The 26,779-nt window shown below is 42.6% G+C and overlaps 1 protein-coding gene across 1 annotated transcript in view; it reads left to right on the forward strand.

Moving 5' to 3' along the window:
* The window catches only part of DOCK4 (dedicator of cytokinesis 4), a 471,458-nt gene extending 445,802 nt beyond the window's left edge, over positions 1 to 25,656 (forward strand). The window contains exons 42-52 of the mRNA XM_069587995.1: positions 5,448 to 5,624; positions 6,585 to 6,668; positions 11,502 to 11,621; positions 11,970 to 12,091; positions 12,420 to 12,540; positions 13,528 to 13,609; positions 13,742 to 13,851; positions 15,813 to 15,885; positions 17,607 to 17,720; positions 20,138 to 20,199; positions 23,049 to 25,656. Coding sequence (XP_069444096.1) covers positions 5,448 to 5,624; positions 6,585 to 6,668; positions 11,502 to 11,621; positions 11,970 to 12,091; positions 12,420 to 12,540; positions 13,528 to 13,609; positions 13,742 to 13,851; positions 15,813 to 15,885; positions 17,607 to 17,720; positions 20,138 to 20,199; positions 23,049 to 23,489 — 1,506 coding nt within the window. The 3' untranslated portion in view covers positions 23,490 to 25,656. The remainder of the gene's footprint in view (positions 1 to 5,447; positions 5,625 to 6,584; positions 6,669 to 11,501; positions 11,622 to 11,969; positions 12,092 to 12,419; positions 12,541 to 13,527; positions 13,610 to 13,741; positions 13,852 to 15,812; positions 15,886 to 17,606; positions 17,721 to 20,137; positions 20,200 to 23,048) is intronic.
* The last annotated feature ends 1,123 nt before the right edge of the window (positions 25,657 to 26,779 follow it).

Consider the following 26,779-nt stretch of genomic DNA (forward strand, 5'->3'; position numbering starts at 1 on the left):
ATGACTCCTGCATTGCCAGGAGGGTTCTTTACCACTAGTGCCACCTGGGAAGCCCCAATATTATCATGGGTGTGCTTAGTCGCTCAGTTGTATCTGACTGTGACCTCAGGGACTGTGGCCCCCCAGGCTCCTCTGTCCCTCAGATTTTTCAAGAATACTGGAATGGGTTGTCATTTTCCTCCACCAGGGGATCTTCTCCACCAGGGATCGAACCCACCTGTGTCTCTGGCACTGCGGGTGGATTCTTTACCCACTGAGAGAGAATATTATCACATTTCACATCAGATCCATCAGAAAGTTGTGTGGCTCTAGGTACTTTCAAAATTACCCAGCATCTGAGCCCTGCTCATCTCCCTTCTGATAGCACCATCTACTGCCTGATTTCTTTCTAAAATGTAATTTATGTATTTTAATTGGAGGCTAATTACTTTAGGACGTTGTGGTGGTTTTTGCCATACATCTAGTGCCTGATTTCTGAAGTAGTCTCCTGAGAGGTGCTTCTGCCTTTCTGGCCTCCCCCTGCCGCAGCCACGTCTGTACACAGCAGCCAGTCTCCTTTTTAAAACTAAAGTTATGTCCTATACAAATAGAGAAAAGATATAATAAACCTAGTTACCCATTCTTTTACTTCAACAGTCATCAAAAAGGCCGATTTTGTGTCTACACCTTCCTCCATTCCCTTTTACACTGGATTATTTGGAAATTAGTCCTAGACACTATGTAAGAATATTTCAGTTTGTGTATTTATCAGAAACATAAACACAGTACCATTATTGTGTTTACATTTTCCATCTAAAAATTTTAACAGTAATTCCTTGACCATAAACTATCCAATTTATTCACAATTCTCTAATTCCTTTTATAGGTTTGTGTTTGTTTTTGTCATCTGTTGTTTGAACCTGGACCCAGATAAGGGCCACACATTCACATTGGTTGAAATACCTCCTAGATCTCATTTGATCTATAGGTTCCCCCAAATTATTTTTTTCTTGCAGCTTTTTTGTTGAAGAAATCAGGTTGTTTATCCTGAAGTGTTTGCTTGAGTCTGGATTTTGCAGACTATGAATCAGTGAGATCATTTAATGTGTTTCTTTGTTCCTATATTTTTTGGTAAATTGACAGCTAGATCTAATCTTGTCTTTTATTTTTTTGCAAGACTACTTCTCAGGTGTTATATGCTGTGGTTGGCAAGCAGCACTGATCATTGCCCCTGTCCAGGAATCTATTAGAGGTTACAAAAGGGTGATATTTTATCATTCTTTCTTCATTTATTGATTAGAATACTTCTATAAAGAGAAACATCCCTTCTTCGACTATCTGATTACCCTAAGGTATAGGAAAGGAAGTCTAGTACTTTTTTCTTTCCTTTGATTTACCAATTTTCAAAATCATAATGTGATTTCCTAACACCCTTTAAGGGCTCCCCAGGTGGCGCCAGTGGTTAAGAACCTGCCTGTCAATGCAGAGGCCATAAGAATATGTGGATTCCATCCCTGGATCAGGAAGACCCCCTGGAGGAGGGCATGGCAACCCACTCCAGTGTTCTTGCCTGGAGAATCCCATGGACAGAGGAGCCTGGTGGGCTACAGTCCCTAGGGTCGTGGCGAGTCAGACATGACTGAAGCACTTATAAACCCACAACACCCTATAAATGTGACCAAAGAGGATTTTATTTTGTTAGTTTTGTTTAGCATCATGGATTTAAACATATTTGTTTTGTTTCAATCCACTGCATTTATTACTCATTACTTTTCACATTGTTCCATTTTGCCCATTGAGCGCATTTTCAGGTTGGCTCCTCAGTCCTTTTGACAGTATCCAAGTTGTCTTTGTTACTGAGCTAATACATAGGCCAGTAGTCAAATCAAGCATAGGAATCAGCATCAAACTTTACTGACAACTTTTAGGCAGTCAAGAGGCTGGGATGAAGCAGAGAGACATCTGAGATCTCAAGTTTTGTTCTGCATGTCCTTCTTTCCCGTATCACTAATAATTCAGATCTGGAGACAGAGCCTCTAAGGGAAGTTCACAGAGTTCCTCATACAGAGGGCACATTTGAATCATAAAATTTAAATTGTGAAACATTCCAATTTATACTCCAGAGAGTTGTCAGACTTCTCTGGGACATTCTCTAGTGAAGCATGCCTGAGGGACTCTGGGTTTATTTACTGTAAGCAATCTTGTAGCAGGGGACTTAAGGGCATTCCATAGATACCATCTCTTCCTCTTAGCAGTTAGTCTATATTGAAGCTTTAATTGACAAGAAGATAAGACCTTGGTCACCTGCTTTGTTTCCTGTTCCCCAGGGATATCCCTCCAGTAAGGAGAGTGAACTGACAGCAGGCCAGCTGCTTTAATGAAGGCTTCCTTGCTCTCTGGGTAGTCCAGGCTCACTTGTGCAATCTTGCCCCAGACCTGAAAGCAACCATTTCTCCTATGACTCCTGGTTCTTTTCAGTGGTGGATAGTAATTAAAGATCATAATCTGGGACCAATGGAAAATAATTTATTGATAAACATTTCTACACAGTATTCTTTATGCATTTCTTTGACCATCTCATTAGAATAATTTCACCAACATATGATCAGTAATATTGACTCATGGATCCCCAATGGCATGTATCAACTTATGCCCTGTCTGTAGGAGATAACTGTTCTTGGGAATAACCATTTTCCCAGCATTCTCTTCAACACAGGGTGCTGTATATTATTTTAAAATTTCCAGATATTAGGCCAAAAGTGGTCACAGTAGGGTTGGCTTTTTTTGGGAATTTGTTGAGTGCCAGTCGAGATGGTGTGTTTTCGTATATTAACTCACTTTTTGGGGAATGCACTACTATATTCTTTGTATAGTTTTCATCAGTATTTGAGATATATTGATAATTCATCTGAAATATATGTTGGAAGTATTTTCCTAGGTTATTATTTGTCTTTTGTCTGTATTTACTGTATTTTGCTTACTTGTAAAATGTCTTCGTATGACTAATATTTAAGGGTAAGCATGACTTTTTAAAAAATTGTGATCAAAAATACATACAAGCACCATCATAACTGTTTGTAAATGTACAGCACAGTGGTATCGCTATGTGCACATTGTTGTGCAATACCCACTGAACAGCAATTCCCCTTTTCCCCCACCCCCAGCATCTGGCAACCACTGTCTACTTTCTGTTTCCAAGAGGTTTTGTTGACTTTTTAACTTTCAGTTCATCAGAACTCTCAGACTTCTTTGTGAGTTAGCGTTTGTGATCTCAATACAAAAGTTTAATGTCATAAATAATTGGAAAATAAAACCCTGTTTACCACCACTCAGGTAAAGAAATGGATATTGGCAGTAGCACCCTGCTGGCCTCGTGTGCCGCTCCCTCCCTTAGCATAGCTTTTATGGCGCCCATTCTCTTGCTTTATTACCTTTATATGTCTCTTTAAACAAGTCACTTTAGTTTACGTGGTTTTAAACCTTATACAGGCATATCTTGGAGACGGTGCAAGTTCAGTTTCAGACTACCACAATAAAGCAAGTCACACAGATTAGTTGATGTCCCAGTGTATGTAAAAGTGATGTTCACATTATACTATAGTGTATTAAGCATTGTCTAAAAAAAACCAATGTATACACCTTCCAGAATGTGAAATACTTTGTTCCTAAAAAAATGCCACATCAGTGATAATAGTAACATCAAAGACCACTAATCACAGATCACCATGACAAATACAGTAATGAAAAAGCGTAAAATGTTGTGAGAATTACCACCGTGTGGCACAGAGCATGAAGTGAGCAAATGCTGTTGAAGAAAATGATTCCAATACATTTACGCAATGGAGGGTTTCAATTTATGAAAAATACAGCATCTGTGAAGCACAGTAAAGCAAAGTACAAGAAAAAGAGGTACACCTGTGGGATAATGTAATTCTGTATATAGTCTAATGTAACTGCCTCTGTCAGTACTGTTTACAAGATGAGTCCATGTTATTACATGCGGCTTGCTTTCATTGTTGTGTAGTGTTCCATTGTACACTACAGTATGTTCATGCATTCTCTTTTTGATGGATGTACAGATTCTGGAGATGAGTATGAATATTTTGTACATGTTTCCTAGTACACATGTATACAGATCTTCCACTCCACTTCTCAGCTATATGCCTAGGAGTAGCATTACTGGCTCACAAAATATATAGATACCTTCATCTTTAATACATAATCCCAAAGTGAATGACCCGATCTGAACATGCACCAGCAGGAATTAAGAGATTCAGTCCCTCACATTCTCACTTCATTTGCTACTGTCATACTTATTTTGCCATTCTGGTGAGTGCTTAATAGCATATCATTGTGCTATTATTTTTCACTTCTTAGATCAAAAATGCAGTTTGACACTTCCATATGTCTACTGGTCATTTGGGTTTCTTCCTTCATATTTTGTCCATATTTAAGTGGGCTGCTTGCCTTTCTCTTAATGGCTTATAAGAATTCTTTATATATTCTCGACATAGACTGATGATTTTTACATGTTACAAATATCTTCTCCTACTTTCTGGTTTATCTGTCCTTTTCTATAATGTCTTGATAAATGTACATTCTGAATTTTGACATAGTTAAATCATTCTAGTACTTTTCAGTGTTGGTTTAAGATGATTCAGGTGACCTTTAGAAACTATTTCCTTAACCGATAATCATTTCTCTTCCTTAATAATCCTTAAGCTTAGATTATTATACAGATGAGAGCTTGGCAGACCTTTTCTTCAAAGAGCAATGTCAATGTCAGTAACAATCACAGTGCTGTACCTTTGAAGAGCAGTATCATCATTTTCACAATGAGTCTCCCATTAAAACTCAGAATAGAAAAGTCATTATACTCTATTTGGCTCTCCTGGAACAAATAGATCCTGCAGCATATCTGATTATCTTATTTTCTATAACTCACAACTGTGTGCCATCCTGTGCCACCTTATGGTGCTGTTATGTATGCATATGGGGTCCATATGGGCATATGTCCCATCTCCCCAACTGGGCTGAAATCTCCTTGACATCAGAGGATCTGTATATGCATTTTGTTATCTCCTGTGGTACTTTGCATTAAGTATCTAGAAAGATGCTAAGAATATGCAGGGTCCTTGAACACTTAGCCTTCATAAGAAAAGAAAAAATAAATTGTAAAATATATAGGCTTGAATTTTGTTTCAAGGATTAAAGTAATTGTCTTAGTGCTAATGTATAATCGGTGATTGCTGATTATTCGAACCACATTTCAGCCAGTGAATATAATCACCTTCTCTTCCCAGGCCCTACAAACAATTTGTCTTCTATATCTTTGTCTGTTCTATACTGATGGCCCCTGGTAGAGATATTGAGGGGAGCACAGATAATTCAGAATGTGGATAATCTACTTTGCCTTTCTTCTTGAATGTCACAAAATCCAATATATATTTATGCTCATTTGTTCTCAGGTAGAAATGAGTCCTCTGGAAAATGCCATTGAAGTGCTGGAGAATAAGAATCAGCAGCTGAAGACTCTGATTAGTCAGTGTCAGACAAGACAGATGCAGAATATTAATCCCCTAACCATGTGCCTGAATGGAGTTATAGATGCTGCTGTTAATGGTGGAGTTTCCAGGTATCAAGAGGTAAGGATTTGGTATTGTTGTGTGAAAGTTTACATTTGTGATTTCTTAAGGTTTCAGAAGTCTTTTTTCAAGATATGCACATATATCAGCCTGCTGACAAAGGGCTACAATCAATACAACCAGATTTCTTTGCTTAATAGAGCAAATGTATAATCACTGGGGATGCACACTTACTGTGTTTCCCAGAATGTGATATTTTGAGGTTAAAAGTATGTGTGTGTGTGTGTGTTTTCTTGAATAAAAGTAGTGAAGATATCACAATTGTCTAATAAATGGCTACCTAAACCCATTTCCCTGAGTAAAGAATGATTCTTGGACATAAAAGAATCTAATCTTGTTTGATCATTCTGAGTCTTTAGGCAATTTATTTTAGGATAACATGTCATAAGCAGATGTTTTTCTGGAATTCCCTTGCTTTCTCTATGATCCAACAAATGTTGGCAATCTGATCTCTGGTTTCTCTTTCTTTCCTAAACCCAGCTTGTAAATCTGGAGGTTCTTGATTCAAGTACTGCTGAAACTTAGCTTGAAAGATTTTGAACATACCCTGACCAGCATGGGAAGTGAGCTCAGTTGTCTGGTAGTTTGAACATTCTTTAGCATAGCTTGGGCAAAGTCTGGGAGACAGTGAAGGACAGAGAGGCCTGGTGTGCTGCAGTCCCTGGAGTCACAGAGAGTCGGACACGACTGAGGGACTGAACAACAACATGATGTCATAAAAGCTTATGGATTTGCTATCTGTTTTACCAAAGATACAAAGTTCATGCACTCTCTAATCTCCTGTTAGCAATCACCTCCTTATATTCCCTCTGACCAGCTGCCATACTTTGAATCATTCCATCCGGCCCCCGAAAGTGGTGTATAATGGAGTCATTTCTTTAAAGCAGCATTAGAAACAATAAGTGTATCTTCTGCTTCCTTTGTAACCCTCTTGAAGTAAACTGTCCTTCTTCTTACCAGGCATTCTTTGTCAAAGAATATATCTTAAGTCACCCTGAAGATGGAGAGAAAATCGCACGGTTAAGAGAGCTGATGCTTGAGCAGGTAAGGGGGGCAGAAGCCTTCTCCCTCTTCCATGCACACATGTGCTTGCCTGTCCAGGGTCCCATCTACATGGTTTTCTCTGGGTTGGCCAAAATGTTTGTCCGTGTTGTTCCACAAGCTGTGTCAAAAAAACTTTTTTGGCCAGCCCCATATGTCAGTGATCTAGCAGTCACAGGTTACAGATTCACTTGTGATATATCCTGACTTGCTAATTTCTACTTTTTCTTCCCACTTAGATGCAGGGGGGAAAACAAAAAAAAAATAGTAGACTATGACAGCCCCTTATAGCAAACACGGCACCCCTTGGAATGTTCTTTGAATGCTCTGTCCCCAAAGACTTGATGCCAACTTTTCACTCAAGATTTTGGGATCATATAAGTTCAGGCCAACTGAACACAAATGAGTCAGTAAATGAATGAATGAGATTTGTACTTAAATGTTAGACTAAGGAAGTGGGCAATCAATAATACCCTTTGCTTTAAAACAGTATCACGCTGTGCAGATAAAGCCTGTAGATCATATGACCTAGACAGAGCTAGATACCATCTCATCATTTTCAATTCTACAGAAGCACAGTTGGCTGTTCTTTCCTTGGTTCCATCAAATACGAAGAGCCAGGGTGAATAATCTCTTGCTTTCTCTTCTTCTGTCGATAACTCTTGGCCTGAAAATGGTTTGAAAACCTCTGAGGTGGGAGACATTATGGTGGAAAGGCTGGGTTCAATAGGAAATCAATAGGAAACATTTTATATCTATGAAAAATGGAATACCTGTGATAAAATATGACAGAACCATCTCTTTCCATTCAATAATGCCAAATTAATAAAAAAAGCATGTTCTGTTAGACTAGGAAATGAGGCTGTACCTGGTTTTAGTCCATATTTTATGCTCTATAGGCTTAGTCCACAAAATTGATACTGAAGGGGAGAAAAGTGGCTGTGGACCAGGACCATGGGTGGAAGAGTCAGGTGGACAGCTTCTGGAAAAGAGGGATTACTTGAAGTTGACCTGCAGGGAAATAGAGGAGAAGTTAAATTCTCATTGTGGCCCTGGGGGTGATATAGATGCTAAAAATGAAGTGAGCAGCTTAGGTCATCAAGTACTTAGAATTATGGAATGCCTTTAGCCTTTGTTGATTTTTAATTCTCTTGTGAGTGGTTTATTTCACCCCAGGATTCTTATCTGCTGTATTCAATCTGACTGAACTCTTTCCCTTGAGTTAAAATCAAAAGGGTTAAAAAGCCTCTCAATATGCCAGAAAATTTGGAAAACTCAGCAGTGGCCACAGGACTGGAAAAGGTCAGTTTTCATTCCAATTCCAAAGAAAGGCAATGACAAAGAATGCTCAAACTACCACACAATTGCACTCATCTCACATGCTAGTAAAGTAATGCTCAAAATTCTCCAAGCCAGCCTTCAACAATACATGAACCATGAACTTCCAGATGTTCAAGCTGGATTTAGAAAGGGCAGAGGAGCCAGAGATCAAATTGCCAACATCCGTTGGATCATCGAAAAAGCAAGAGAGTTCCAGAAAAACATCTACTTCTGCTTTATTGACTATGCCAAAGCCTTTGACTCTGTGGATCACAACAAACTGTGGAAAATTTTTAAACAGATCAGAATATCAGACCACTTGATCTGCCTCTTGAGAAACCTGTATGCAGGTCAAGAAGCAACAGAACTGGACATGGAACAACAGACTGGTTTCAAATAGGAAAAGGAGGACATCAAGGCTGTATATTGTCACCCTTATTTAACTCATATGCAGAGTACATCATGCGAAATGCCAGGCTGGATGAAGCACAAGCTGGAATCAAAATTGCTGGGAGAAATATTAATAACCTCACATATGCAGATGACACCACCCTTATGGCAGAAAAAGTGAAGAAGAACTAAAGACCCTCTTGATGAAAGTGGAAGAAGAGAGTGAAAAAGTTGGCTTAAAGCTCAACATTCAGAAAACTAAGATCATGGAATCCTGTCCCATCACCTCATGGCAAATAGATGGGGAAACAATGGAAATACTGTCAGACTTTGTTTTCTTGGGCTTGAAAATCACTGCAGATGGTGACTCCAGCCATGAAATTAAAAGACACTTGCTCCTTGGAAGAAAAGCTATGACAACCTAGACAGCATATTAAAAAGCAGAGACATTACTTTGCCGACATAGGTCTGTCTAGTCAAAGCTATGGTTTTTTTCCAGTAGTCATGTATGAATGTGAGAGCTGGACTATAAAGAAAGCTGAGTGCCGAAGAGTTGATGCTTTTGAACTGTGGTGTTGGAGAAGACTCTTGAGAGTCCCTTGGACTGCAAGGAGATCCAACCAGTCCATCCTAAAGATCAGTCCTGAATATTCATTGGAAGGACTGATGTTGAAGCTGAAATTCCAAAACTTTGGCCCCCTGGTGTGAAGAGCTGACTCATTTGAAAAGACCCTGATGCTGGGAAGGATTGAAGGCAGGAGGAGAAGGGGACGACAGAGGATGAGATGACTGGATGGCATCACCGACTCAATGGACATGAGTTTGAGTAGACTCCGGGAGTTGGTGATGGACAGGGAGGCCTGGCATCCTGCAGTTCATGGGGTCGCAAAGAGTCAGACACAACTGACTGACTGAAGTCTCTCAAGAAAAAGATTGAGGAACCTTTGTTTTGTCTGCATCTTGGGACCCTGTGGAAAGAGCTGTGGTCTAGGAAGCACTAGATCCTATCAAGTCATGCACGTTATAGCCTTGTGACCTTGGGCGAGTCGCATGTCTTTGCAGGACTGTAGGAAGCTGGGGGTGCTGGAGAGGGCTGGTTCAGAGACCTGTCTAGTAGACACGGAGGTGCACAGCTCCAGGGCTCCTTCCAGAAAGGACCTGTGGCCCCACCTGCTGGAAGACACCTTGGCCTCTCAGATCCTCCAGCATTGCCTCTGCTGCAGAGTGTCACCTAGCCTACTATCCCTACCTTCCTGGAGGACCTGCATCCAGTAACCGGGAAGGAGAGGCCCAGCCTGGCCATTTGGGGCACAGACAGTGCAGTTGTGACAGATCATTCAAGGTCCAGAGCTGCCCTGGGGTCGGCAAAGGCTTTCAGGCTGCCATGCAGGTTGTTTCCTTTTTGGTCAAGTCCCGCTCTGCCCCTCCCTCCTACAGGCAGTGATCCCAGGGATATTCCCTAATGAACATCCCCGTCTCCATGCCGAAGCCTACCTCCAGGAGAACCCAGCCTGCAGCGTTACCTGGACAAAAGGGCAGGCCCTTCGCAGCCAGTGTCTAAGATGCAGAGGACCGAGGGCCCTGCCCTTAGACTCAACTCCATCCCTCCTCCCTCCCCACAGAGACCGGGCTTGCCCTTTGTGCCTCAGACATACTTCACTTGACATTTATTTCAAGGTGTTTTTATCTTTATGCAAATGTTATAGGCAAAGTTGCCACAGTTCTGACCCTTAGGAAGGTACTAGATGCTCTCACCACCCCACCCCCCAAGTCACTCATGTCTGCCCTGAAGCTTTCAAACTTGAACCATCATGGGCTGTAAAGATAAAGGACCGTCTAGTAGTGATGTGTGATTTGTTTTCCTCTCAGCCTCTGAAATTTGTCCTTTTGACCATTGTAGCATGGGCATTTTTTAAAATGTAAAAGACGTCTGCTACTCCCATCAAAGGAATTAAGCACTTTTGACCTAGCTGTACAAAGGAAATGTGAATGTTTACATTCATCTCAGTTTAGGTTCTCAGAGCAGGAAACCTTTTTTGAAAATAGGAACTGTTTCTTTTTGCATTATAATAAGTGAACAAGAATAATATTTTTAAACAAAAACAAGCAGCATAGCAACTGTTACAGAATACCCTCTCTTATTTGTTCTTTCCTCCCTGACAGGTTCTAAAAATCTGAGGGAGGGAGGGGTAGGGACAGAGGAACCGATGGAAGAGAGAAGGGGGACATGGCCGAGAGAGTGCCATCCATAAAAGAGGTCCCTTGGGGAGTGGCACGTGGTGTGTGCTAAGTCACTTCAGTCGTGTCCCACTGGCTCCTCTGTCCATGGGATTCTCCAGCAAGAATACTGGACTGGATTGCCATGCCCTCCTCCAGGGGATCATCCCAACCCAGGGATTGAACCTGTGTCTCTTACATCTCTTGCATTGGCGGTTTCTTTATCACCAGGGGGAGAACCACCTGACCCTCCTAACAGGGAGCCCCCATCCCTTGCCCCCTCCTGAGAAGTGCAGGAAGGGGCCAAAGGGACGCTTAACTGTTTAATATGGTTGTTGTTATAGATTGAAAATACATGGGAAAGAAACTTGGGGTAGTAGGACAGTTAAGTCTTTGGAATCAGACTGAAGTTCAGATTCCCATTTGTCCCTTAGTACATGCAGAATTTCTGTTTTAAAATTATGCATAATTGCTTTGCAATGTTGTGTTGGTTCCTGCTGCACAGCAGCGTGAGTCTGCCACATGTGCACACATGTCCTGTCCCTCTCGACTCTCCCTCCCAGCCCTCTAGGTCGTTACAGGGCACTGAGCTGAGCTCCCTGTGTTACAGAGCACTTGCCACTAGCTAGCTGTTCACACAGGGCATTATAATGTACGGCAGTGCTACTCTCTCAACTCATCCCATCCTTTCCTGCCCCAGCTGTGTCCACAAGTCCATTTGCTACATCTGCGCATGCAGGATTTTCTGATCCTCAGTGTCCTCCGCAGTAAACTAAAGATTGGTCCTGTCTTGTCAGATGGGGAGGTTAACAGTAACGCATGCAAAATGCAGGGCACCTTGCTTGAATCCGCAGCAGGCGTTAAAGCGGTACTCACTGATGTGGATATTTTCCTTCTATTACTCTCAAGGCACAGATTTTGGAATTTGGCTTGGCCGTGCACGAGAAGTTTGTGCCTCAGGATATGAGACCCCTTCACAAGAAGCTGGTCGACCAGTTCTTTGTGATGAAGTCCAGCTTGGGGATCCAGGTATGTACACAAAGGGTCCACCAGGGGGCAGTCTGACCTCTACCATTTCCTTTTTGTTAGAGGGACCATGATGTATACAATAGTGACATCTTTTGGTTTGTCTGCCAAACTGCACCAAAATGTTACCAGAGAGCCCTTAAATGTTAAAATTGCATTAAATTCGGTTTGCCACACTTAACTTTCATGAAAACAAAAAAGTAAATGAGGGAAGGCTTAATGACTTACATTCCTAAGTGCCTACATAAAGGTTTTATGTCCATCAGAATGCTCTAGTATAGCACAGCACCTCTTGAGTGATTCTGCCCTTACCGTTACAATTCTGAAATATTTTCCTTACTACCTCTTTAGGAATTCTCCGCTTGTATACAAGCCAGTCCAGTCCATTTTCCTAATGGAAGCCCTCGTGTGTGTAGAAACTCAGCACCTGCTTCCATGAGCCCAGATGGTACCAGGGTAATTCCTCGACGCAGGTAAGTCATATTCTGAATTATCTGACAATTTGTCGTTCCCACAAGATGATCCGGAACGATTCTCTCGTTCTTTATGGCACAATTTGTCAAATACGCAGTTTCTTAATGAAATAAGTAACCCTAGAGGCAGCTGCAGACATCTGCCACTGGTGAAACAGCAACAGCATGAGAAAGAAGCTCAGACGTTTGATCACATTGAGGCAAATGGGAGGCGACAAAATGGGATGTGTATGTTTTTTTCCCTTTGGTTTTTATACCATGCCAGCATGTGATAAAGTGCAACGTAGAGACTGAGTTAACGACCATTTCTTTTTCTCCCTGAAAACAGCCCATTAAGTTACCCAGCTGTCAACCGATACTCTTCCTCCTCACTGTCCTCACAAGCGTCTGCTGAAGTAAGCAATATTACAGGGCAATCAGAAAGCTCTGATGAAGTCTTTAACATGCAGGTACTTGATCAGCTGTTTTCTTTTTGTCTGGTCCTGTTTATTCCCCTTCTGTCTGAATCATGAGTGTTTCCATTCACTCTGCTGTGCTTAGGAACAGACCTACGAGCGAGAATTTGACCTAAGGACAAACCTTTACACACCTGCAAAGCTGATTCTCTCAAAGCTGCCCCGGCCACTCTAGGAAGACCTGAGCCAGCGGTGGGCAAGCCCGGCCAGGCCCTACGAGGGGAACTTTGAGCTCTGCCTCTGAGTCAGGCCTTCAGGCGGGTGTCCTGGAGCTTGTCACCACCGACCAGTTGCCTCTTAGCATTCCTAAGTGTTTTGTTCTTTTCTTTAAGAAGATATGGTTTAGGGGCCCATTCTAATATTTCTCTAGTTAGGTATATGTTGGAAATTTCCCATGATAAAAATTGTTCACTAGAGAAAAATAGAGGTTCTTAGGGATTTAAGTGACAGTGTAACTCTTGCAACAAAAATGTGTGTTTAGATACAGCAAATAGGACACTGATAATCACTCGGTAAGACCCAGCTGAAATTTTCCTCACCTCTGTCTTTGGGAAGGGGGTGTGATACATATTGCCAAATTCACGCATTGAACACACAGCATTGGAGAAGAGGCACAGGCATGTTCGCTGACTTTTAGGAGCCGTCACCTGTTTACCTGCCCGAGGCTGGGAGCCTTTCTGCTCGTGCTTTAGTCAGGGAGCTGCTGCTGACTGGTCTTTAGTCATAGGCTGTATGGAGCTGAATTGAACACAAAGGCATTCCTTTGGCAGGTGTCAAAAATCTGAGTTTTTTAAAAATTAATTCAGACAGGCGTCCTTATTGGTCTGAGTTAGTGAGATTTTTCCATAATTCTTAATGGGCTTTTTTTTTTTTTTGCTACTTTAAAAAAAACAAAAAACAAAAAAAGTGACTTTGTTTCAAATGTGCCAGTGTGGTCTGCAGCCTCTAAGCCTGTCTGATAACAGCTCCCCTGTTTTCCAGCCAAGTCCATCTACCTCAAGCTTGAGTTCTACTCACTCCGCCTCACCTAATGTGACAAGTTCTGCTCCCTCGAGTGCCAGAGGTCAGTGCCAAGGTGGGGGGTGACTGAGGGTGCCCAGAGGACCTTCCAGCCTCCTGCAGGCTTGGGCTTTCTCCTCCCAATGGTCCGAGCTCACCACCACCCTGATGAGCCTCTCTTTCCGTCTCTTCCCAGCTTCTCCTTTGTTGTCTGACAAACACAAACATTCCAGAGAAAACTCTTGCCTGTCCCCAAGGGAGCGGCCATGCAGTGCCATCTATCCGACACCTGTGGAACCTTCTCAGGTAGCGTTTGGGGGATGGAAATCCTCGGAAAAAAGGAAAAGTCTGGATGTTACCTACACGGCTGCAGAAAGTCATGGTAGCTGCCAGAGACCACCAGATGGGCCGTGTTGACAAGTCCAGCTGGGTGAAGTCCATGCCTCTGCCCTGGGCCTGTTGTTGGGAATTCCTGTGTGAACTGTCGAGTCTGACGTGGATTCCTGGTGGTTGCCTGAGCAGTAAAGCTGAGAGGGAACTGGGAAGTGATTTTACCCACTTTGATCTATTTTGTTGCTGCCCCTTGAACATTGAGAGAGGTCATGGGTGAATGAGTTAGGGGTGGGGGTGTTTGTCTGCATGTGTCCGTAGCAGAAATTTGGAGGAACTTCTTAGATTAGGCAAAGACCCTTGAGAAGCATGGCTGCTGCGGATTGCTTACCGAGGTATCCAGGAGTGAAGAGGGCATCTTTTTGCCTCTGCTGTTCTTAAATGCACTGAGGAAGGAGTGGCTAAACCCTGGGGCCTCCCCGCAGCCCTCTCCACCCAGCTCAGACTTGCTCTGCAGTGATCTCTCTCAACCTCAGTGACTGCAGGGTCAACGTTTTGACCCTCTCAGCTCTTTACGCACTTTGAGGTGGGGTTTCAAAGGTAAAGATTCCTATGGAGCCCTGAGTTTAATCGGTTATTTGTGGATAACTCAGGAGCAGAATATAATCATTATTCATCCTCCAGCTCATTTTCTGTTTTTCCACACCATCCTGGCAGAAGGCTGTAGTTGCATCTGGAAATGGGTGACAATGAGGGGGATTTGTCTGGATTGGTTTCTCTTTGCTGATTGTGTGATCTTCCCAAAAGTTCCGGGATACCCCATCTGCACAGCACTGATGTGTTGCAGAAACTGTACCCAAGTGCATTTTCCTGAACCACCTGACTGGTTTAATTGCCCCTTGTCACGACTTTCAGTTTGTTCCCTCTGCTCCTGGAGAGCAGGTCACCAGCGTGGGGGACTCTGGAAGACTTCCTGATTAGCCTCTCAAGTTTTCTGCTTTTGGTAAAATTTGAAGCAGTGTGTGTTGCCAAAATTTCCATAATACACATTCCTCTGGTGTATCTACTTTTAAGGAGTTAGGGTCTTTTGTTTAATATATTAGGTAGAACTATGTAAAACTGGCATTTTTGTGGGTTAAAAATTGCAACATACTAACCATTTCATATGTTTTAACCTAATCTAGGATTTAAAATGTAAAGTTCATTGACTAGAGATTTTTTGAGCTAATATTTCTTCTTTCTTACACTTTATATTACCAGTCTAGTATTTGTATTTATAAAGAGCACTGTAGCTTAACTGCTACTTACTGTTTATTTTTTCCATATTTTATTACAAAACTTTATTTGCCAGTTATATTGGGTTGGCCAAAAAGTTCATTTGAGGATGGTATGGAAAAACCCAAATGAACTTTTTGGCCAACCCAATATTTGAAATCCTGTACAGACTTTTAAAACACTGTTTAGAAACACTGTTTGAAACCTAAGGGTCTTCTCCTTTTTTTCCCTTAAATATAATTGAGTCATTATTGAACAATAATTCAATAATGATAAGCCAATCATCAACAATGTTAAGCCAGTAATGTTTTATATGGCTAATTTTGCCATTTGAAACTTTTTTAAAAAAAGGTTCAGTAAGGGCTTCCCTGGTGTCACTAGTAGTAAAGAACCTGCCTGCCAATGCAGGAGACACAAAAGCTGTGGGTTAGATCCCTGGGTTGGGAAGACCCCCTGGAGTAGGCGATGGTAACGCACTCCAGCATTCTTGCCTGGAAAATTCCATGAACAGAAGAGCCTGGTGGGTCCAGAGGGTGGCAGAGAGTCAGACACAACTGAGCACCAGCATATACCATTCAGTAATAAAATAATCATCTCATTTTCTAGAAGATCTCCTCTGTCAGTATCTTACACCATAAAAATAGATTCTTGTGCCTTTCCAGAGGCTGCTGTTTAATCACATTGGAGATGGAGCCTTGCCACGCAGTGACCCCAATCTTTCGGCACCTGAGAAAGGTGGGTATGAAGCCAGCGTCTCCGGCAGTCGGGGAATGTGCAACTGTGTTCTGGCTTCATTTCCTCCAGTCGCCCGTGTGTCCCGGTGGAAGGCAGATGTGCAGACCTTTAATGATCAGGACTGATCTGATCTTCAGGGGACAGATGGAAGACAGTTATTTCTGACACATTCTTCACCAGCTGTGTTCTTGTAGGGTTTAACAGCAGAATCTGAGCAAGGTCGGGACTCCTGTTTAGTGACTTTTGGGGTCATTCAATGAATCACCGAGGCAATCCCTGCGCTCCCTGAAACGAAGTGGCCAGTTAGGCTACCTGGTCAACACAAGGAAAGTGAGCAACTTCCCAGATGGATCCTTGGTCCCGCTTTGTGTCTGCCTTACCAAGCTCATTCAGTCAGCTCATCTGTTGCTTGTGGGTGACTCAGATGCTGTTGAAAATTTGCAATCCGGTGCATAATGGAGTGTACCCTGCCTCAAGGTCACATGAAAAATGAGAAACCAACATATGCATCGCAGTTAATAGCCAATTAGCATGGGTCTGTGCAACACAGCAGAGGAAGAAGAGTGGATTAAATGTGACTTCCTCAGCTAGGGGGATGGGGACTAACAGCAAGGCACTCGTTGACCTTTCAGAGTCAGCCTCAAAAATGGGAGCAGTCCCCGAGCCAGCAAATTAACAGTCACTAATGACATATCCCTGTAAAGTGCATTTTAATCATCCCCATTAAGATCTCAACTGCATTGTCATTTGAGTACACCGATACATTAAAACTTTCCTCAGGAGATAGGAATCAGCGAGACTGTAGCCTAAATTATTTTAAAACACACATTTTGCTTTACAGCTACAAGTCAAATATTGATCTTTGTCTGGATAACTTAGAAATGTGGTCGTTTTCTCACCTCTTCTACCAAAGAAAATCCACAAAGCACCTTTTAAAGGACCAGAGGAAATGTTTTTTACGAGTGATGGTTCCATCCAATTTTAGTGGTAATATAATCATAAAATGTTGAAATTCTTGCTATGTCCACCAGGTGGCAGTGTCTGCTCAGTGAGCAAGAGACTGGAACTCTAAAGGCTTGATTTTCTAAACCTCCTCTCAGAGCAGCTATTTATAACCTTGTATGTCTTGCCCTTGTTCCAAGGGGGGTTGTTCCATATTTCAGCATCTTACTGAAGTGTGGAGCAGGTAGATTACAAAAAAGGAATGATAATGTCAGCATTCCAAATTATTTTTTTAGGACGTTCTCCACTATAGCCCTTTGACTTGAGGGACAAGGGCCAACAGGATGGTGTGGTGTGGCTGTTCCTTGCCAGTAATTCTGCCAGGCAGTGGAGATATTAGCATCCACTGCCTTCCCCCTTTTAGGGTGCTATTTGTGCAGAAAATTCCACTAAAAACCAAATTTTAAAATAGTCGAGTGACTACATCTTCCATCTGTTATCCAGCATCTAAACACATTTGTAAATCTCAAGTTTCTACACTCTTTTGTCGAGATGTGTAGTTCTGACTGCTTGAGGGAAAAAGACATGCTATCACCCAATGAAATGTCAACTATAGTTGTGAGATAGGCAATTAAATAAAGGGTTCGCATTTAGGAAGTTTCCTTAGTATTGTTTGTAATCCAGCTGATGTTTTCATTCTGGGTAATTCTGACCTCTAAGATTGAGTGCTCACAGGGTGACGTAGGCCGTGTGATTTTAGCTGTGCCCTTCCCTTCCAGCTGTGAACCCCACCCCGAGCAGCTGGAGCCTGGACAGTGGGAAGGAAGCCAAGAGCACGGCAGGCGGTGGGAAGCTCCCCTCTCCCCCCGTCCCTCCACGGCCCGCACAGACTGGTGGGTATCTGAAGTTTTTAACAATCATTTTTATAAAAATAACTTTTATTGACTACTCCGACCTGAACTCCTCAGAAAGGTAGGCATCTGGTGTGTCCAAGGTAAAAACCTTCGTAGTAGCTACAGAATTCATCTGCTGTGTTGCCTCTTTTTCCTCGACTCTTGTTACACTAAGTCCACCATTCCTAAACTGTAGAACATTCTTCTCCTAGGTATCATCCTCAGAACTGGGGGGGGGGGCACCCTAACCTTGCTGAACCACTAGCATTTTCTCTATCCTTCGCCTGACTCACCTCATTCTTATCAACCTCTGCTAACTCCAGCCACTTTCTGCAGGACTGATGCCCCAGTTTCAGGTTGTCCCTGAACAGGACTGACTGACTGTAATTTGGATAGGCTTGTGGAGGACAACTAACCAGTACCTTGCACCTGCTGCTTAGACAAGACTGTATTCCAGGGTCCTCTTTCTCAGAGGGTTCATTCAAGGCACTGCATCTCCTAGGGAGGTGCTTTAAGCAGCAGACCTACTGACTCAGAGTTCTACTGTATCTGGGCCAAAGCTCTAGAATCTGTGTTTTACCAAACCTTTCAAATACAACTAGCCTAAAGGCATGAGAAAATATGACACTGTGTTTTTCATGGATTTTTCTGGATGGATCATCCATGTTTCGTTTGCTGCATTTTAACACTTTTCTAGCTTCTTTTATTTTTTACCGAATAAAGAAAAATGACTCTTTTTAAAATGAACTGTGTGCTACCCGGTTTGTACTTTCCAAAGCTAGAAGTTGCCAGTAGATTTGGAAAGACATGTGAGATCTTCAAACAGAACAAGGAGTAACTGTAGCCTTGCTTGATAATATGCATTGCTAGGTCAGTGTGACCAGGGAAGTTTAAAACTCACTAACCAGTACTTGGTGTTTTATTCATGATGTTTGTACATTGAAGCAACCTCCAGTTTAAACGTGGTTGTGTCCATAAAGTTGGAAACTTGAAAAGTGTTTTCTAAGGGACAATAATATTCATGGTATTTAGGTTCCTAGGCTAATTCTACCTTGTAGGCAAGGACAGGGATAGAACTATGTTAGGTCTTTTCTGGAGAAACATCACTCTGAACATGCAGTGGGTCCAGGGGCTTCTGGGTAGTTCACAGTGATGGTGTCAGGGAATGCCCAGGTTGAGAGGAAGAGGGACCCAGACAATAAAAATACCATTTCCCAATCAAGCTGTGCTTTTCTGGACGTCCATGCTCTTGTTCTATACTCAACCCCCACAACTGATGGGCTAGGAGAACTAACAGTGGCGATGGAACATGGCACCGCGTGCCCTAGCACGCACGATGGATTCGCACAACCCCGAGGGCTGGCCGGCCACTCTGCCCAGTCCCTTAGGCCCAGAGCACGCAGGTGGCCGTGGCTCTCCCCGGTTACCCTGGCAGTGCTGCCTCCCCTCCTGCACTGATTGCCGTCATGGGCAGCCCTCATGGCATCCTGTGTGCTCACTGGTGGCGGGACCTGTAACTGTCTCTCCTCCCTTCGGCCTTTCTGTAGTTTTCTTATGAGCTGCAAACCCCACTGTGACAGCTGGGAGAACGGCAGCTCCTCACAGAGCAGCAACCCCTGAGCCCACTGCAAACTCTGTAGGCAGACCTGGGCAGTCTGGCTTACACACACTCACGGGTTGGCAGTGTCACGGCTGGCTGTAGTATGTGTGGTTACACTGGATCTGGTCCATAAGTGCACACACAGAGCAGTGTCATCACACTGGCCTTGCCCCAGGTGTAGGGCTTGAACATCTGGTGGGAGAAACAAAGAGAGGGTTCTTCTTACCTTAATGATGACATCCATAGGGCATCACCTCCTAGAGATAAAGGAAGACCCAAGTACAGACATTAGGGAGAAAAATGGAAAACTTCTTACCTTTTATATGGATGTGGCCAAGGGTTTTCTGTCAATTTCAGGAATATTGCGGTCAGTGGGGGTGGTGAAAGGGGAGACATGTCAGTACATTCCCAGGGACCTATTCTAAGCTGCCTGGGTGACCTGGGTCTTCCCATTCTTGCTCAGCCCAGTCTGCTCCCTGATGCCTCATGCATAAAAGCACCTTTAGAAATAGACCAAGGGGCAGAGAAGCGTCTGGGCTTTGAGGCAGTGGAAGGGACACCGGACCAGCCGCTTGGTTAAAGCACCACGTGTGCTCTGGTGACTTTTCACCGATTACCCCGTGTCTTGGGGCCGCCATCCTTTGTGGGGAATCCATTTTGGGTGGGTACCATTTAGTCTCTCCACCCATGCCCCTCTCCTCTTGCCTAGATCCTTGTGCACTGGATCATCTGTATGGGTTTGTATACACAGAGGGCTCTTTCAGGTAGTCAGCTGTCTGGTTTTCTGAACTGAAATGATCTCTCTCTCTCTCCACAGCTTCACCAGCAAGACACACGTCATCAGTATCCCCTTCGCCTGCTGGGCGATCTCCACTGAAGGTACAGGCTCTTGTTTAGATGGGAGCTAGAAATTGGCCCCTTGCTACTTTTTCCCCTGTTACATCAATGAAGTGCTTTCATCTACAAAGACCAGGCAGAGAACATACAAGGGGGAGAGGAAGATGGGCAAGAAAACAACACTAGACTTTCCCTTTAGGGAGTCTGCCGTTTCGTTTCAGATTAGTAGCCTTTTTCTCCAAAGGGTGGCAATGAGAATGTACCAACCAGAGTGAGTATATGCACTGAATTAGAAAGAAATGGTCCCTAGTATCTTCTAGGACATTTTCAGCCTTATCTTTTAGTTTAAGGCACATCAAAAACAAACACTTAAGTTGAAAAATGATCAAGATCTACTAAATATTCTCAAGTGCCTTTTTCATCAGTCTCACTCCTTTTGAAAATGCCAAACCCAACTTTTTCTCTTTCAACATATTATACCAAGGCTTTCATTTACATTAGAGATACATACTTGATCATGAAAAACAAGACAGTAAAATGAATTTTTAAATCACTGGGAAACAAACTGGGAAGCTTTAAAGGTCAGACATTTAATATGAAGACATAGGCTAATTGACATCTCTGAACATACAAAATTCCTCATGAAGGTAAAGAATAATATTTAGTCTCTATCCAAATTGAATCAGACTGGCTGCAAGGATTGTTGGTGCATTCAGAGGTAGGTGTTCAGAGCTGCTACACCAGAGGCTTAAAGATGAAGTGACTGTGACTGCAGAAAGAATGATTTGTACCCGAATGACTTAGGATTTGCATGCTCTGTTTCCTCTTTGTTGGTGAGACATTTCTAACTAATGTAAAAGAAAAAGAGAAGTCAGCTTCTGTAAACACGTGCGGGCAGATTGTGATCCTGTGCATCTGTGGTACTCAGGATTGTTGCTGGTAGAAACTGAGAATCTGGAAGAAAACCTCCTCTCCCCCGTGCCCGCCTGCAGTGGAGAAAATTGCAAAAAAAAAATTTTTTTTAAGCATGATTTGCTTTGCTGACATTTCTGATGTCACAGTTTGCTAGTGGGTGCAAATTATCTGCTGGTTTGGTTGTCATACTGCCATGCAGCTGTTAATCGTAAAGTGCAAGGGACTGCATTCACCCTGGGAGCCATAGACTGTTGTCTTAATGTGATGGAAACAAAGCAACATGGTGTTTCCGCATCGTTACATTTCCCCTTACTAGCAAAGAACCCCACATGTTGCTATGGGATTCACATATGTATTTTTTAACTTGATTTGCAAATTAGTAATCAGATAAAATTAGGAATTATTCTTTTTTAATAACAGAATCAAAGAGTTGAAAACATTCAAGTAGGCACCAAAGTTAGCAAAGTGGTGTATACTCTTCTTTCCACAGACCTGCCTGTGTTCTTGCTGGCTATAGGTAGCCTTGTAGCAGTATCTACAAATCAGGCTTTGAAAAGAGGAAACGTTGTGTTGTAACTCCGGGTGACATTAGAGGGCGTAGTGCTACCAAGTTACTCGCTTTGCTGTGCTTCAGTTCAGTTCAGTCACTCAGTTGTGTCTGACTCTGCAACCCCATGGACTGCAGCATGCCAGGCCTCCCTGTCCATCTACGACTCCCAAAGCTTGCTCAAACTCATGTCCATCGAGTCGGTGATGCCATCCAACCATCTCATTCTCCATCGTCCCCTTCTCTTGCTGTGCTTAGAATGCAGAAAACTCTTAAAGAGTTTTTTTCAGCAATTAAATAAGGGAATTAACCCCGTGGAGAAGACTCTGCTTACCTGCCCTATTTGCACTTGGGGTCTAACTTTTAACAAAAAACACCAGTGAATTTGGATCTTTTAATTGGCCATTCTTGATCTTAGGCTCCTGATAAATGAAAGGATTTGTGTCTACCAGCATTCTCATGTTTAAAAAGAGAGACCGAGGTAAAGTTAGTCTAGGATAACATTTCTTGGTGTTATAGGCCATTATGTGATAAATAAGGAGGGAAAGAAAAAAAGGTCTGTGGTGAAATAAGTTTAGCAAACACTGGGCTGAACAAAGTCATTGAGGTTCTGTTATTGTCAGACTTTAATGAGCTAATAGGCTCTGAATGGACTCAAGGAGTACATAGGATGCGGGATTTTCCAGCAGAATCCTCTTTTCACAGAGTGCTGTTAGGGGAGAGGGAGAAAGGGGCGGGGAGAGAGAATGTGCGTGTATGTGTTACTCAGTGGTGTCTGACTCTTTTGTGATTCCATGGACTGTAGCCCGCCAGGCTCCTCTGTCCGTGGGATTTCCCAGGCAAGAGTACTGGAGTGGGGTGCCACTTCCTTCTCTATGGGATCTTGCCCACCGGGAGATGGAACCCAGGTCTCCTGCATTGCAGGCAGATTCTTTACCCTCTGAGCCACCAGGGAAGCCCAAAAGGAAGTACAGATTTTGCTGCCAGTGGGAATAGACAGTTAACAAACGAGGCCTCTGTGTGATGTGGCGGTGACGGTGGGTAACGGAGGGATTCAGGCCCCATCTAAAGGGCCAGCTCCTGCTCAGCAAGAGATTCTCTACCGAAAGAGAAAGTGAGCCGTGTTGCTAGAACTTCCAGTGCTTAAAGAAATGCACATTTGGTGGGAAACGGTCCTATTTTACAAAATTAACAACTGAGGCTTTTAAAAACACTGCAGATGAAACGTCTGCTCTCTCAGGCTCCATAGCCTGAGGGCTGCCAACCCGCGGCTTCAGCTTTTGAGTCTGGCAGGAGCTCAGAAAGTCTCCAGGCCTGGCATGCCTTCCCCAAGGGTGTGGGAGAGAAAGGCTTCAGACTCTGGGTCTTGAGGGGGGACACAGCAGAGCTCATCACCCTGTCGCTGAACAATCTGCCGTTTCCCCCACAGGGCTCCGTGCAGTCCTTCACCCCCTCTCCCGTGGAGTACCACTCCCCAGGACTCATCTCCAACTCCCCCGTGCTGTCGGGCAGCTACAGCAGTGGGATTTCGTCCCTCAGCCGGTGTAGCACGTCAGAGACCTCAGGCTTTGAAAATCAGGTGAATGAACCCTCTGCGGCGCCGCTGGGGTCGGGGCCGGGCTACGGCGGCGGGTCGGAGGAGCCGGTGCGTAAGGAGAGCAAGACGCCGCCGCCGTACAGCGTGTACGAGCGGACTCTGCGGCGCCCCGTGCCGCTACCTCACAGCCTCTCCATCCCCGTCACCGCCGAGCCGCCCGCCTTGCCCCCCAAGCCCCTGGCGGCGCGGTCGGGCCACCTGGAGAACGGGACCAGGAGGACGGACCCCGGCCCGCGGCCCAGGCCCCTGCCCCGGAAAGTCTCCCAGTTATAAGTCCCTTTTCTATTTCCCTGCGACGCATTCTTTGCCGTTTACAAGACATTAAGAGGTATGGTGAAAAGACATCTTTAGTGTAGGCACTTTAATAACTTAACTCAGATTTGTCTTTAGATGAATGGAATTGAAACTCGCTTAATAGAATGTTGCACAATATTAAAAGTTACTGACCCCCAACGCCAGATGTCCCAAGTATGGCTGAATTTCATTACACCGTTTCTCGTTTGAAAGTGATAGTGATAAAGCCTTCTTTTGTATCTTTTTATGTTCACTTTTTTTTTTTACATAGTTTAATCTCAACCAGTAAAATATTGTCAAACAATACGAAGCGTGATAATGTTGTACACTTTTTACTGAATACTTGATACTTCATGAAAGCGTATTAAGTCAGTGCACATCCTAAGGCAGTGGTCCTTACCTTAGAAGACTTCTGTAAATAACGTGAGATTTCTGACTCTTTCTAGCAACAGACAAATGAATGCACATCATCCTAATTAACAGTTAAAGCAGGCTAGTGAGATATACACTAAAGGAGTTGCAAGGATTGGGACTGGAAGTGGTTTTGTTCTTGAAACATACTTCTTTCAGGTTGCTTTTGACCTTGACTGCTGTCTACATTCTTCAGAAGCTACTCTACCAGTTGGTTGGTAAACCATTTAGTACCCTGACCCCATGGTATCTACTGTATTTCTTTTCAAGGTGCAATTTACTTCCAGAGTTCCAATCAGGTTGATGAAGCAAAAGACCCCAGGAGAAATGTTTACTTGAATCTTGTGCTTCTTTAGATAATTTCCGCTACCCAATTTGTCATTGAAGAAGAGACGTTCATGTATTAAGTAGGCACAAATTAATGTGTCCCGTTAATAAGAATTCAGGAATCAATACAGGACAGTATTAAATCGATAGAGTAAATGAAGAAAAAAAGTAGAGAAAATATGTTAGCATGATTAAATGGCAAAAGGACTTTCAAAAGGCAAGGGCATTAACTTTCAGTCCTGCACAAAATAAGAAATTCCTCACAACTCCATTGTTACCAGTGGGGCTTGTCTTCTGAACGAATCCTGTTGTCCTTTTGTTAAAGGAGGATGGCTGTAGACTGCTCTAGCTTGAACATTACGACATAGCATCTTAGATCTAGATAGGGATGCTAATGCCACAGTCATAGGAGTGTGAAAAGAGAAAAGCACCTTGTATGTAGTAATGTATTTTGTATCTTGTTTTCTTTACTGACTGTTTATAACACTCAACTGACAATAGATATGAACTGTATTTTAAATCATACTGTTGAATATTTTCCCTCTTTTGTTGGGAAGCTCATTTTAGTTTAACTGTGTTTGTTTTTGTTGATAGCTTACCCAGAAGGCAGTGACCACTTTTTTATATTCCCTTCGAAACCATTCAGCAGGTATATGCTGTTGAGACTGGTTATAGAGGTTTTCTATAATAAATGTTCAAGTATTTTTGTACATAATTGGTTAATTTTAATAAGAGATACCATTACATGTAAAAAAATTAAAAATAAAAGCAAACTGTTGTGGATGCAGTATGATTGTTATAATTATGCCAAATACTTTATGTATGGAAAAAGAATATTTGTACATATGTGCTTTTAACAATAATTCTGCCATATTGACTACAGTTTTGAATGTCAGAAAAATTAATATATGTTAAAATATTTATGTTTAGTGAAAGTATTCTTAATAGAGAAAAGGAACATGAATTTTAGCTTTGTATCTTGCAAGTATTTCAGTTGAAAATTTCTTGAACTAGCTTTTGCTTTTGATGATAACACTTTGTGTTTGTAATCACATCCTTAAGTATATATATATCTATATATATAGGAAGATACATATTTCTGTTGCTTTAAAGAAGTAAAGCCTTCCTTCCATTTAAATAAGGTGACATGCTTAAGATAACAAAGCTCTGATTTCCTTTTCTTCTGTAATTTAATAGATTTCTTGACTAGTGCTTGGGCACAGTGTAAATCAGTGTTATTTGCTCTTGAATCCATTTTTTTTTTTTTAATTGGGGCAATGAACAGTCGATCATGTGTGTGTATTTCTGAAGCAGCTATATAGCAGAACATTTCAAGAGATTCTGTTAGCCTAGATGTTCATGTTGGTTGCTGCTGAACGGTAAATATTAAATAAAATTACCTGATTAATCTTGGTATTTCTGTCTTTATTCCAGTCATAAGCATATCCTTACTTGAACAGAAGCTGTGTAAATAACTTCCAAATGTACAAAAGCAATAGATGAGTGCTGCTTTTGCCAGCTGCACCAACTATCTGCATGCCTGCTTTCTCCCTGATGTTTGCAAAATTATAGGAAATATATTTAACACTGCAAAGTCCATTGACTACCAAATTTGCTAATAAACCCTGGCTTTTAATTTTGTGAGCTGCATCTGTGCTGTGTTAGATTTACAACATTTATGTCACTCAGTGCTAAGCAGACCACTGGCTAAAACCTCTGTTCCATTAAATACCAAAACTCACTTAAAGGTCATTGTCAACGTCTTCCTGATTATTTCTCAACGTTAAGTGATTTTAGAGCATTTGGGGAACATTTTCATCACCACTGAATCCACAAGTGTTTCGATTCTACAAGCTTCATTACAATAAGAATAGCTTCTTTCTCTACTTTAGTAGTCTTCTCTCTGGATTGATATTGATTGTTCTACAAAATACAACAAAGAAAATAACAAGTTACACAGCTTTGCCCGTATTTGATCTTTACACATTAAAAGGTAGCTCTACCAGAATGAATTCTTAGTTATTAACTGAAATAAACCTTGTCCTCATTATAAAATACCATTAAAAAAACCTTGAAAATTAGACAGCCCCCTAGTGTAACTATTATTTTTACATATTCCTTTTGTCTTTTCTCTATGCATATATTGCACACTTTCCCTACATTGTTAAGTGCTGGTTCCCCAAGTATCCCAACCTAATTTATCGACAATACAGGGCTGAGTTCACTGCCCACTGATATAACAGAGAACGTCACTTCAACAGAGCTTTGGCAGTATCGCAGAGGGGCAAGGGCAAGATCAGAGTTTACTGAAATCCTAGAGTTTTGTTTAAGGTAGGTCTTTGAAGGAGCAGGGCTTAAGCCTGGGTTAAGTTAAGTTGCTTGCTCAGTCGTGTCTGACTCTGCGACCCCATGAACTGTAACCCACCAGGCTCCTCCATTCATGGGATTTTCCAGGCAAGAATACTGGAGTGGGTTGCCATTTCCTTCTCCAGGGGATCTTCCTGACCCAGGGATCAAACCCAGGTCCCCCG

Source organism: Ovis canadensis, chromosome 4 (genome assembly GCF_042477335.2).
Source record: "Ovis canadensis isolate MfBH-ARS-UI-01 breed Bighorn chromosome 4, ARS-UI_OviCan_v2, whole genome shotgun sequence".
In the NCBI taxonomy this organism is placed as follows: domain Eukaryota; kingdom Metazoa; phylum Chordata; class Mammalia; order Artiodactyla; family Bovidae; genus Ovis; species Ovis canadensis.